Source organism: Coccinella septempunctata, chromosome 7, assembly GCF_907165205.1.
Source record: "Coccinella septempunctata chromosome 7, icCocSept1.1, whole genome shotgun sequence".
Classification (NCBI taxonomy): domain Eukaryota; kingdom Metazoa; phylum Arthropoda; class Insecta; order Coleoptera; family Coccinellidae; genus Coccinella; species Coccinella septempunctata.
Window position 1 is genome coordinate 1,684,891 of NC_058195.1, and position 12,856 is coordinate 1,697,746.

Sequence of the window (12,856 nt, forward strand, 5' to 3'; positions counted from 1 at the left end):
AGAAAAAGCAACCGTGTATGTTTCTGAATGTGCTAAATATTTTGTATATTTTTTACAGTAAGCTTAATGCACATTTGTGAAATCTTATGATAGTTCAAAGTGAACAGATCTGTCGATGGAGATTTTTTTGTCATGTGATTTGTGCATTGTTCCATACTCGTTTGGTGGATTTTAATCAGTTGTCGATGAACGATGCCATGTTTTGCGCACATTGTGCTAATTGTAAATATATACATATTATCAAATTTTAAAAAAACGCAATGTTGTTAGGTTATACTTGAAAATAGGTAATGTGAGAATTTTTGATGCAAAGTATCCACTGCATATTTTGTACTTGTTCATATGTTCTGATGCAGGGACTAAATAAAAAAGAAGAAATGATCTATTTTGTTTGATTTCTTATGAATAACTCCTTCGGGGTCACAGAGAACGCTCTTCAAACGACTGGTCGTTTTTCCAAACATGTTCCTGTTCGATGACGGGAGCTTAGTGCCATTTGCAACATCAGCTGCAAGAATGGACCATTTTGACAGAATATTCTGAACATTCATCAAGCTTTTGTGTCTATGGTCCTCTGCTGTCTCGAATTTCTGTGTCACAATCATAGACCCAATAAAATATTTGAATATTTCAAGTCTATGGCCTCAATTCACCTAGTTTTTGGTGCTTTTCACCATGGTTTTCTGGTCTTCTCCAATATATGCGCTTCTCCATCCATCTATACCGATATTTTCGAGTTTAAATGCGTGAAATCAACCTTCACAGCGTTTTTCGCTGAGAACAATCGTCGAAATTCCCATAATCCATATTTAATGAGCTTCGGAAACATTGAAACTTCAAACCGCCTTCGGCCATGACCAAAATGATTCGGAACAATCGCGAAAATCGAATTGACAGCTCAATCTGTCAAATTCGGGCGACTGCTCCCGTGCGACTCGACGCCTCGTTGACTAACAACAAATTTAATTCGTCCTCATTAGGACCAATTAGTGGAATGTCATAGAAATCCGTCAGATCGGATGCGGGTGAGATGTCCTAGAAAGCTCAACATACGCACCGTCAGATTCCGGGGGTAGCGCTGTTGCCGGATGTGCCAGAAAACTCTTAAATCGAGGGATTCATTTGAAAAAGGGCGATTCATGAATCTTCTTTATGCTACCGAGTGAAAACTCCCTATTAATAAAATCGAAGGTGAAAATTCTGGTTTTCAGTTGAACATACGTATATTCAACGTTCTAGATCCACTATGCCTCTTGGTCCATGCTGCCTCATTTCATCAAATTAAAAACATACTACTAGAATTATTTGAAGGGTAAACATTCAATCAGTTCACCGCAAATCTGTATATTTTCCGAGGGAAAAGTCCCCGCTCGATCCGGCAACGTGGCGGGGGATTCCGTTACCGCGTTCTCAGGTGCAAACGATGGCTCTTCTCAACATTCACTTGTTTTTATAGTACGACAAGAAGACACACGGTGATTTCTATGACGTAGCATTGGTGTCCATAAAATTCTTGTTTTTTCCACATATGCGCTGCGTGCATAGGTGCATTTGGTCCAGCGGCGTCAAAAGGTAAGTTAATTGATTAGAGATCAAGGTCAGAACGCCTGTAACCTCTTTTTTCTTTCGGTAAGGCGAACAAGAAGTTTTTATGTTGAATTTTCGTAGAATACTTCCATTTGAACTATCAATTTTCTATGTTTTTGAATATCTATGCATATCATAGAGTATTATATTCCTAAAAAATTTGCACGATATCCGATCCTATCATATTTTAGCGGAGATTAAATCGGAATTATCACTCGATATACGTATAAATTACATATTTAGTTCATATTGTTGCATCCTTATGATTCATATTATTTCTTTTCTTTTTCATATAACTTTGATTCTTATTTTCCTGCAATAATTCAATGAATCGTTGAAATATTACTTTAAATAATAAGTGTTTTGCTTATGTAAGTGGGGAATTCCTTATAATTTTAAATCTCATAAACATAATTAAAATTCAAACATCCTCTTGGAATAATTATCGTGTTGTCTTTCTATGAAACCGAGAAAGTCTCGTATTCTGCTAAATTCAGTGACGAAATGAAATCAATTTTCGGAGAAATCATTATAATTACTTAATTACTCACGAAGCGCTAAGTCACATTTAATTGTGTCGCATCATTTCTTCATTCCCTACAGGCGTTAAATTAAATTGCATGAACTGAACATTGTGCCTTGCTCTTGAAGAAAGAAAATGTATATCGACTAACCTTCGAATTTTTTTTTAATCCTGAGTTTCCATTCCCATGTATATATTTTCATCTACAACATGCATTACACTTTATCCTTTCGTATATATCTATATATTGGTTATTCACAAGTACAAATTTCAAATAGTAGGTGAAAAAAAACTGATCAACTGTCAGTGAAAAACAGAATAATTTCTATGACCAGTGAAAATTTCTAGTCATAGAGATTTGGTTTGATGGTTTTCGGAGTGAAAGATCGATAAATATAAGAATACTGAACTATGATACATGCGATGTTTATGCTCTAGAGCGGAATAATAATGATTATGCACCAACGCGTGAAAATTAACATTGGATAAACAAAGAGTTATTATAGGTAGGAAAAAATTATTCATGATCAAGTGCTTCTTAATTGTCGTTTTCCAACAGTGCGTTTAAATGAACTTTTTGTGTTTAAAGAAATCGCCTTAGATATAAAACTTCATGTCTTCAGAAATACCTTTCCTCATTCATTGAATGCATGACAATAGAAAAATCTTCATCTTGATCCCCTTGGAATTGTCCAGTGATCAATCACGCCTAACGGATATTTTCGATACAAGCACATCATTACCCGGTATACGGTAATTCGAGCTGAAAATGTAATGAATGTACTTCCGCAACATGTTACACGTTCTTTACTTATACAGGACGGAAGGAAAAGTCATTAGGCTTCTAAATTCAATTCACATGTTGTCCTAATGGAAATAAATAATTTCCCCAGCACAATTGAGATTTTACATTCTTCGAAATGTATTGAGAATCACCATTATCCATTTTGTCGTATATTTCCACCAAATAGATTCAAGAAAATCGATGTAAAAGACTTTACTAAACTCAGGAATCGAATATTTGAATTAATTCTTCTATGCATGCATCTAACCTGATCATTTCTGTGCATATTTCAATGTTGCCAACCTTGCCGTAAATTTCGAAAAGGTCGAGTCGAAAGTTCAAATTCGACCGAACGACTTGCTGAATGCGCCACGTACCTACTTTAGGACCTTTCTTTCTGGCCTGGAGGACAACCGCGACCTGATTTCCAATCAGCTGCGGCGAGGCCTTGACCTAATAAGGTCACCTTGCGTCGCGGCCCACAGCGCCCACCATAGAAAACGAATCACAACCCGGGAAACTATACGTGAGTGAAATTGAGAAATCGATCTTACAGAGCAGACGAGAAAGTGTCTAACGATCTTTGATGACGGAAAAGCGTATTTCCGAGACGATTTATCGCACTAAATTGTTCTGTTATATTTACCGTTAATCGAAATTGTCTGGCGGTGAAATGGGAACGCCTGGGCGTTCGTTTCGGGGCAGGGAAGTCGAATTTTCAAAGATGGAAATACGGGTGTTGCTGTCTGTGCCAAATAAGACAGGTCATAGACGTTATTTATGGATCTGTGATAATGATCTAGAACAACTCCGAAATTTCGGCTGCTAGTAGTACTAGAGCTGATTGCTTGATCTGATAAGGCATAATTCTTGACGCACTTTGATTAATTTCATATAAAAGTTTTTCAGAAAAGGAGCATAATTCATAATTCTCCAAAATAACTTGTACCCTCATAATGCAAATCACAGAATTCAATTAAAATACTACATAAGTTATGTGAATGAAGAAAAGAGCACCCTAATAAATTATAGTGTTGGTACGAGCGTTCAGACACAACAAATAAAAATTTAATATTCCAAAGTCTAGTCCAGAGAAATATTTTCGAACGTAGTGATATTTGGGAGACAGTAACTGAATTTAAAATCAGTTGGAAGAAACCAGTTGAAATGTCATGCTCTCCTTTGTTCCGGTAAAAAGGTTAAATTTACATGCAAAGACCTATATGTAAATTTTTACGATATTCATCTTGATATGGTATTCAAATGTTGACTTTTTGTTTGTTTTTTATTCATATCTCTGTTGGCTAACAATACGTCTCGCGTGGGATTATGTTACACAGAACTGCATATTGAAAATTTAGGCCGATTCTACAACAGGAACGCATCTGTAGAAAATTATGGATTTCACAGTTACCAACGGAACAGTTTCCTAACAAGTAGCCCCTATCAACTTAGTGGAATCTCCACGAGGTGGCGCTCCTGATCACTTAAATACATAATACTCAGATCCCCTTTCGATGTAAGAGTTCATATACGAGCGGAGAGTGCATTATCAACGTGTTGTATGAAAGGAGAGAAGTTTAGCACTCCCCTAGACAAGGATGGATTACAATACAAATGCTCAAGCGTAGCACACTTGAGCTAAATTTTTTTGAAACATTTGCTTCTCTTCGTGCGTTTCAATAAATTTTTGAATCCATTCAAAACATTATAACGTGTAGTTTTTTCTGTTTCTACATTTACCAAGTTTTTCATCATCCTGAATCCATACTCAGATGTGCTGTGATTTCAGTTCCATCATGAATCCATCCATATGGCTCCTGTCAGCCTTAGCAGCTATATGCACAGCTCAGAGCGAATTTTTCAACCCTGATTCGCAAGACCAAGCCGTGGATTTCACCCAATCCGAATACGCCAGTCAGGGTAACCAACAGCTCACACCAGAGGCCGAACAGAGAAACTACCAAACAGTTGGTACTTACAATTTGGACGTCCAGAACGAACCTTATGGCATCGATTACGTCTACCATGACTACGAAGCCATGACTAAATTTCTCAGGGCTACAACTGCCAAATATCCCACGCTAACAGCGCTCTATTCCATTGGGAAATCTGTCCAAGGTAAAACAGCCCTTTCATAGCATAGACCCTTGAAATTGATCACTTCATATGGAAAGACACAACAAAAATTAATTTATTTCACAGGTAGGGATCTCTGGGTTTTGGTTGTCTCCGCATCTCCATACGAACACATGATTGGTAAGCCGGATGTGAAATATGTCGCTAATATGCACGGAAATGAAGCTGTCAGTCGAGAATTGATGCTGCATTTGATCCACGTGAGTAGTGACCAAATTTCATAGTTATTTCATTCATTCAACCAATAACATTTCCAGCATTTCGTGACGCAATACCACGTGGACCCTTACACAAGATGGCTGTTGGACAACACCAGAATCCACATCATGCCTTCGATGAACCCGGACGGTTTTGAAGTTTCCAAAGAGGGAACCTGCGAAGGAGGCCAAGGAAGGTGAATTAACCCCCTCAATATCCCGAGAAAAACAAGGATCAACCTCTTTTCTCTTGTAGGTATAACGCCAGAGGGTTCGACCTCAACAGGAACTTTCCAGATTACTTCAAACAGAACAACAAGCGGCCTCAGCCGGAGACTGAAGCTGTGAAAGAGTGGATTTCGAAGATACAGTTCGTACTTTCCGGATCGCTCCACGGTGGCGCCCTAGTCGCCAGTTACCCCTTCGACAACACACCGAACTCACGTAAGAATTCATCGTCCAAGGTATTATTTATAGAAATAAAATACACCATGAATCATCCAATAAATTCATACGTGAATTTCGATCAACTTTTTCGCATCGAGATTTTAGTTATTTAATCATTGTAAAGTTTTTTACGCTGCAAGGAATTTGCAGATCTTCAGCCCTATGTTCCCGTGAGTCCCGATCAAATTTTAAATCGAAAAACATCTTTTAACCTCCATATTTCCTCAGTGTTCTCCAGTTTCGGTTCGTCCCCATCTCTAACCCCTGACGATGACGTTTTCAAACATCTGGCTCTCACCTACTCCACCAACCACGCCAAGATGAGCAGAGGAGTCGCCTGTAAATCCTCCCAGAAGGGCTTCAACGGCGTAAGCACGTCCTCTCGATTTCCCAGACCCAAATTCAGTCGATTAATTTTCAGGGCATCACCAACGGCGCCGAGTGGTACCCGTTGACCGGCGGCATGCAGGATTTCAACTACGTGTGGTACGGCTGTATGGAAGTCACTCTTGAGGTCTCCTGCTGCAAGTACCCCCCTGCGCAGGAGCTACCCAAGTACTGGGAGGACAACAAGGCTGTAAGTACATTCGCCATCTATTTGAAGTGATTCGTCTACACAGGAATCTATTTCTGCACTTGTTGCATCCATCAACTCCACCTCTGGCTCGCTCATTCCAGAGCAGACAGGGGCGTACTTAGGATCTCATCATCTCTTTTTGTAATTTCAACTGATTCAGGATGGATCAATTTGGTCGTATCATCAATATTAAATCCTTAACCCCTATGTATTTTTTTCAGTCGCTCATAAAGTTCTTAGCCGAAGCTCATAGGGGTGTGCACGGTTATGTGGTCGACGAAAACGGCAACCCTATAGAGAAAGCCTCTCTGAAGATAAAATCCAGGGACGTCGGATTCCAATCGACCAAATACGGGGAATTCTGGAGGATTCTACTACCGGGAGTTTATAAATTGGAGGTAAACAAATCGTAAAAAAATGTCGTACCCCCCTTCAAGTTCGATTTTTTTCTCAGGTTTACGCCGACGGATTCGTACCTCGTGAACTAGAATTTGTCGTGACAGATCAACACGCCACTCTTCTGAACGTTACGATGATGGCCGCCAAGGTAAGTTTCTTCGTGAATATGACATGCAGGTCGATTTAACTTCTTGGAATCATTAACAGCCCATCTTCCTATTGACTTATGTGGAAAACATAGAAGGTGATTAATATTCTTTCACTTGTCATCTGTCACTCGTCATCTGTCAAAGGACCAATTTTATTCATTTTACGAATTTTCCACATGATTCAATATTTTCATCTTTCAACTATGTAAATATAGCTTCAGGTGATGGTATATCTTGTATATATGAAAGTTGAACGTATTTCAGCCTGGTGAACATTACAAAAAACCAGTAACATCACCCCCTGTAACCATTATTAATCCCTCAACAGTGATAGAACCAGTACATAGACCCTTACAGGGTGAAAGCGAGATAACATTTCCTTTGGACTGATGGGAAAATTGTTGGATTTTCTCTTATGGTTTCGGGAAATTGTTGTAAGTAGACAAAAGGTCTTATGTAAACTCGCGTCTCATGTAGAAATCTTGGTAGATAGATGTAGTGTAGTCTCTTTTCAAAACTTACTCTTTCTCTTCTTTTAGCCGCCGTTGAGCTGGGAAGAACTGATGATGTTCCCTGATTTTCGGAAATTTTTGGCTTCTTTAGGTTCTGATTAGGAGGGGAAGGAAATTGAGGATATTTAATTTAGAATTTAAAAAAAATACAAGTGATTAACTGCTGTAAATAGAAGAATACCCCACACCTAAGTGGACCTAAATTACCTCTCAATTCTATTCAATTATTTCAGCGTAAAGACGGCCACCACTACAGGCCTCACCCTCAAACTCCCCATCATCCACCTTTTCACAGGGGGCCACCTCCACCACAGCTCAACAGACCCCCCCAAGGGGGCATATTTTCATCTCTAAGCGACGGCTTCAACAGTTTCGTCAGCAACATCTTCGGCTAGGATAGATCAAAGCACGTCCAGAAAAAACTAAGTAGTACAAAATGAACGACCTAGCTATAACATCACGCGAATCCTCGAGATTTCAAATTCCATAATTTATTTCTAGTGTAAGTTGTAGTTTTATTTATTTTTAAGATTCGTGCTGTATTTTTCCATCAATTCACATTCATCGATTGTTCCATTGTGTATATTGTTTCACGAGAGAAAAACACTCTGCAAATTACATTTTATTTCGAATAAAAAGGCACATATAAGTAGTTTCTGCGTTTTATTGCATACAACACACAGACGATGAGCTGTTCTGGCTTGTGGATCCAGTTTTCTGTGGTTTCATGGGTACCCTTGCAGAGGGAGGCATTATTTCGGCTTTCACTATGGATTGTTGCTGTTCTTTATCTTTGTCAGTAAGTGGTATGCCCAAATGACCAGCTACCAGTTCCAAAAAGCAATTATTCACCTGAATGAAATTTTTTAAGTTGGCAACTCTGACCTAAATCGCCTACCGCTCACGAAAGAAGCATACTCACCCCCTCCCCAGTTTTTGACGATACCAAGAAACTGAGCATATTTTGATTTTCAACGAACCGCTTAACTTCAGCTGGTTTCACGTTTCTGTGGTGCTCCACATCGCCTAAAACACCATAGACGATGAAGAAGAATTTCTCTTCTTCCCAACATGAAACATAGAGGATTCTTCCTGGATATTCCGTCATAGATTAATTGAAAGTTAATCTATGCATCATCAGGATTTTTGTATACGCGATATACATATTCAAATCGTCTTATTTCATGTCAACTGAATTAGTCCTAATAGAAATAGATTGAAGCGTTCAGAAATTGAATTTCAACAATTTAGATGTGCGCAGTGGCGGCATTGAAGGATTTGTGGCGTACTTTTGTGGATTTTCTGGCTATTTTGAATGATTTTGTATCACAACAAATATATAACATGCAAAACTCACATTTACTTCCTACGACAGCAACTAAAGGCCTCTTCTTCACAATTTTATCCACCTCGTTGAGCCAGACCAACAGATATTCGAAACTCACAGAATTCGTAATGTCGTACATCAAAATTATGATCTGAAATCACCCTTCTTGAAATGATTCTCGTAGAATCGTAAACATCTATCACAGAACAATTCCGCTAAGCGCAAAACCAACAGTTCCAAAGCTACTAGCGCAATTTCTTGCAAGAAACTGTCTTTTCCGAGAATAACTGACAAAAATTCGCACATACGTACAGCCACAGATTGCTAATTTATTCGATCTATGCGTTCATCACCGAATTTCGTTTTTTACGAACACAGAAAGTCGAGATTTTCATGAAGATCGCGAAATAACCGTGAAATGACATAGATTCGAGAGAAAGTAGCACAGAATCGCCTTTATAACTTGAAAATTTTATGATCGTTTAATTTCTACGAATACGTGTGATTGTTAGGTGCGAATTTCTGCAAATTAATGAGTAATGAGTTGTTTCTTATTGGAACAACAAATATTATATAACATTAGAACTTCTATTATCATCTTATTGAATATTCGCGAGTCATGAATGGAACGGAGGATTTTACTTTGAGATACCTACGCTACTATGGCACTTGCAAAAGCATCTTATGAATCAAGGATAATTAAGAAATCATTTACTATCAAAATTGCTAAACTGAATAAGTGAATCATCTAATTTTCAAGTTTCAAAAATTATCTACGAAATGTCATCGTTCAACCATAGAAAAAAAATCACTAACATCAGTGTTGAAGAGATAGTTTGGCAGCATAGACCCCTTAAACTCAAACCCTCCAATATCCGATATTCTGACAGTCACTTCATGCCTTCCTGGTAAAGCCAACCTCCTCAGATAGAAATCTGCACCCACCGTCTGGTTGTAATATCTCGAGAATTCGTCGAAACAGTACCTCTTGATCAGACTGGTCTGAAAAACAAGCTTAAGAACGAAATTTCCAGAACGCTTCAACCACTACACCTTTCCGACGTTCGTCTCGCCCAAAATCACGATCTTCACCTGTTTTTCCACGTCGATACCCTCCCCGTCCGAATCGGACATGGCCGATGTGGCTGAGCGGAGGAAGAAGTTCGCAGAGTTCTGTGGTTAACTTGTTGATTCCGGTGACATAGAGCATAATCCTTCCCGCGAAGCCATCATCGGATCATCTTTGCATAGCGGGTAGGTGGAAAGAGAATGGGATTTAGATCAGCATTACAATAGGATCGTATCCTGAAAGCAAAAAAATGTGGTACGACGGAAAAGAAGAGATGATATGGTGTTCGACGAATTTGGATGAGAACCAGGGCCGAACTTGACAAAATCTTGCTATATACCTACATAATATTATATTTTCGGGTTGTTTTACGACCTAACATTCTTGATACCTTACGATGAATCATTAAAATTTGTTGGATACTTAAAACCTCCATTTAGTAATCTGATTCAAAGATTATGTGAGGTAACTTTTTATTTTTCATCCTTCAATCTGAAGAATTCGATTAAACCAAGAACATAAACGGAAAATTCAAAATATTTTCAGGCAGTTCATAGACTGACATGTGATAAATCTATGGTCCAGTGTTATTCGCGATACCAACTTGAATTTCACAACTCAAAATGTTACTAAATGGGCAACTACCAACATAATTTCGAAATTCCACAGACTCCAAGACGTCAATAAGTTTTTAAACTTACACCTACATCGAAATTCACGAATTATATTCGCTTGATAAATCGGAATTTTAATTTCTCGAACGCCCTGTCAGGATAACGCTATTTGAATAAGGAAAAACCCCCAAAACCCCAGAATTCAACCGGTGAGCATAATTCATATCCGTTAACGATCTCGATCCCTCAAAAAAACCTGGGAGTCGAAAGAAACGTCGTTATTCGAAAAATCCCACGCACCGCTACTACCCCTCTGGATCGGCATCCCTTGGGATGATATAAAAAACGGCGAATCCGCGAGATAGTCATTCTTCGCAAAAGTATCAACCGCGAAAGATGTTCAGAAATATTTTCGTTTTTGCCGTTCTGATTTCGGTTTACGCTCTGGTTGTGGACGCTTGTCTCATCACCAACTGCCCCAGGGGCGGCAAGAGAAGCGGAAAGATTGCAAGAATGGAAGTTAGACCGGTAAGAAAAATAATTCTGTGGTTTGTTAGGGAAATTTTATATTTTTACTTTTTTTTTTAAATATTATTTCAAAATCGAAACTATTTTGACTACAGACTAGTCTCGAATAAGATACTGATGCACACTTTTATTACACAATCTTATATACAGAGTGAGTCATAGAAACTCAAACACTCATTGGTTCACAGAAATCTATCTCATCGATGATATATCCCAAGTTCCTATCAATTGACACCTGACCACAGAACTAGTTCATTTTTTCTGTCAGGTTTTCTTCGAAAAATGCCTATTCCCAAATCTAATCCTCTTGAAAATTAATCAATTCCAATATTATCGAAGAACTACCGAACAGAGTAGGTTTTTTTTATGATTTTTTTATCGAATTTCGTGATTACCCAGAAGCTCATTATATTCTCTACTCATCATCTCGATAATTTTAATGAATATCTCAGTTGGCTTCGAATTATTCTGTGCTCACAGGTTTTGAACTTACTTATCATAGAATTTCAAAATCCGCACCCCCTACGATCATTTATAAATACTCTGTGGTGTCGAGTTATATCTATGATTTCGATGCTAGTGCAAATTCTGTTTTGTTTCGCCGCTCTCTAACTGATTTTTCCCTTCGAAAAAGTGTGTTAGCTGTGGACCAGGTAGAACAGGTCAATGCTTCGGACCAGGCATATGTTGCGGGCCCTTTGGATGCCTCATAGGAACGCCGGAAAGTATAGTTTGCCAAAGGGAAGGCTACTTCCACGAGAGCGAGCCTTGCATAGCGGGAAATTCATCGTGCAGAAGAAACACAGGACGCTGCGCGGCAGAAGGAATATGTTGCAATCAAGGTACTTTATTTATATGATTATAATAACTGGTAGGCCGGGATATCCAACTTTTTGTTCAAAAAACTATAATGAATTTTATGAATACCGAGGCCAAAAACACTCCTCTGTGCTCTATGAGTCGATTCGGTACTACCCACCCCTGTCTGTGAAACTGACGTTTGGCAGCATAGATGAGGGAGGTAATCTATGTTCGGCAGAGCATTTTCCTTAGACATGATAAAAAAATTGAAGCAGCTCTTTACCACGCTTTGTATGACAACAAAATTGCCCGAACTATCTTTTTTTCTCACGATAACACAAAAATCACCCTGTAGATACGGTTGAAAAATGATCCTGACTTGAACAATCATATTCCTAGAAATTAATTCTACTAAATTCATTAATACTGCGTGTTTTCCATGTCACTATTCATTTCATTGATGATCACAATGAAGAAATACTGCATATAGTTACCTACTACCATTTATATTCTCTACACAAGGGGACTTTTTTCATTTCTCAAGCCCAACCTCGAAGTTAATGACCCAAAAATTTTCCCAACGTTTAAATTCCAATAATTAAAAACGGAGTCAAATAAATAACTCCTTGAAAAAGATTTAATCGTTTATTTCTTTCCAGATTCTTGCCACATAGATAGCGGTTGTGGAGGCGAAGAAAAAACTAGGAACCCTTCAGCAGAAAACCTTTTTCCACTGGACGCCTACAATTTATTATCTTATTAATAGGGCATTTCGAGAAATGTTTGTGAGACGACCAATCGATGTAAAATTGAACTGAATAAATTTTGAACTATTTCTATTGCTTACCTTCCACGAAATGTCAAGAATATTTCAATAAAAAATTCCTTAATTCAACGTTAGATTTGGTTGATTTCAAACGACTTGCACGATACGAATGAATGAAACTGTTGACTTGTTGCCAAGGCAGCAATGAATGTAAACAGGATTTCACGTCGATAAATTGAAATTAAATCGCTTCACTTAATTGTTGGAAAAAAAATTTAAACTTTTGAAGTTTCCATTACGAAAATTATGAATTGGTAGATGTTTGATTCATTTACGATAATGAAGGATTCATACATTATCGATCTCGGAAGGGGAGTTATATTCATAATAAGCGTTCAAAAAAATTCTGCGTCAAGTATGATACGAAATTTTGACAG

The 12,856-nt window shown here is 38.2% G+C and overlaps 3 protein-coding genes and 1 non-coding gene across 6 annotated transcripts; 3 read left to right on the forward strand and 1 right to left on the reverse strand.

The window, feature by feature from the left end:
- Positions 1 to 1,406: 1,406 nt before the first annotated feature.
- LOC123316880 (carboxypeptidase D) lies at positions 1,407 to 7,966 on the forward strand. 3 transcript variants are annotated; one of them, XM_044903152.1, is made up of 11 exons: positions 1,407 to 1,572; positions 4,687 to 5,015; positions 5,100 to 5,233; positions 5,291 to 5,427; positions 5,487 to 5,674; positions 5,906 to 6,045; positions 6,099 to 6,254; positions 6,476 to 6,652; positions 6,709 to 6,801; positions 7,067 to 7,236; positions 7,342 to 7,531. In XM_044903152.1, exons 1-10 carry the CDS (start codon positions 1,529 to 1,531, stop codon positions 7,190 to 7,192), a joined length of 1,524 nt encoding a protein of 507 aa, XP_044759087.1. In that variant the 5' UTR covers positions 1,407 to 1,528; the 3' UTR covers positions 7,193 to 7,236; positions 7,342 to 7,531. The 3 variants fall into 3 exon arrangements, with proteins under 3 accessions (XP_044759087.1, XP_044759085.1, XP_044759086.1); XM_044903151.1 differs by lacking the exon at positions 7,342 to 7,531 and adding an exon at positions 7,548 to 7,691 and having other exon boundaries at positions 1,408 to 1,572; XM_044903150.1 differs by lacking the exons at positions 7,067 to 7,236; positions 7,342 to 7,531 and adding an exon at positions 7,548 to 7,966.
- LOC123318105 lies at positions 4,452 to 4,546 on the forward strand. The gene has a single exon (XR_006538262.1). It is a non-coding gene; the product is annotated as a U6atac minor spliceosomal RNA (small nuclear RNA).
- On the reverse strand, positions 7,924 to 12,701 carry LOC123316889 (ras-related protein Rab-28-like). Its single transcript, XM_044903164.1, has 6 exons — positions 12,501 to 12,701; positions 9,695 to 9,946; positions 9,458 to 9,643; positions 8,672 to 8,792; positions 8,237 to 8,340; positions 7,924 to 8,166 (listed from the first exon to the last, which is right to left on the reverse strand). Exons 2-6 carry the CDS (start codon positions 9,773 to 9,775, stop codon positions 7,978 to 7,980), a joined length of 681 nt encoding a protein of 226 aa, XP_044759099.1. The 5' UTR covers positions 9,776 to 9,946; positions 12,501 to 12,701; the 3' UTR covers positions 7,924 to 7,977.
- LOC123316894 (oxytocin-neurophysin 1-like) lies at positions 10,181 to 12,494 on the forward strand. The gene is made up of 3 exons (XM_044903170.1): positions 10,181 to 10,852; positions 11,487 to 11,694; positions 12,313 to 12,494. The coding sequence occupies exons 1-3, from the start codon at positions 10,721 to 10,723 to the stop codon at positions 12,414 to 12,416; spliced, it is 444 nt and encodes a 147-aa protein (XP_044759105.1). The 5' UTR covers positions 10,181 to 10,720; the 3' UTR covers positions 12,417 to 12,494.
- Positions 12,702 to 12,856: the final 155 nt, after the last annotated feature.

Excerpts from the sequence above, each read along its gene's own strand:
- LOC123316880 (XM_044903150.1), top strand. The coding sequence starts at position 1,529 with ATGCGCTGCGTGCATAGGTGCATTTGGTCCAGCGGCGTCAAAAG. Across the intron at positions 5,016-5,099 it reads CATTGGGAAATCTGTCCAAG|GTAGGGATCTCTGGGTTTTG; the intron begins GTAAAACAGCCC and ends TTTATTTCACAG. Across the intron at positions 6,255-6,475 it reads ACTGGGAGGACAACAAGGCT|TCGCTCATAAAGTTCTTAGC; the intron begins GTAAGTACATTC and ends TATTTTTTTCAG.
- LOC123316889 (XM_044903164.1), bottom strand. The coding sequence starts at position 9,775 with ATGTCCGATTCGGACGGGGAGGGTATCGACGTGGAAAAACAGGTGAAG. Across the intron at positions 8,793-9,457 it reads ACTATCTCTTCAACACTGAT|ATCATAATTTTGATGTACGA; the intron begins GTTAGTGATTTT and ends GGGTGATTTCAG. Across the intron at positions 8,341-8,671 it reads TGCTGTCGTAGGAAGTAAAT|GCGATGTGGAGCACCACAGA; the intron begins GTGAGTTTTGCA and ends ATGGTGTTTTAG.
- LOC123316894 (XM_044903170.1), top strand. The coding sequence starts at position 10,721 with ATGTTCAGAAATATTTTCGTTTTTGCCGTTCTGATTTCGGTTTACGCT. Across the intron at positions 10,853-11,486 it reads CAAGAATGGAAGTTAGACCG|TGTGTTAGCTGTGGACCAGG; the intron begins GTAAGAAAAATA and ends CCTTCGAAAAAG. Across the intron at positions 11,695-12,312 it reads AGGAATATGTTGCAATCAAG|ATTCTTGCCACATAGATAGC; the intron begins GTACTTTATTTA and ends ATTTCTTTCCAG.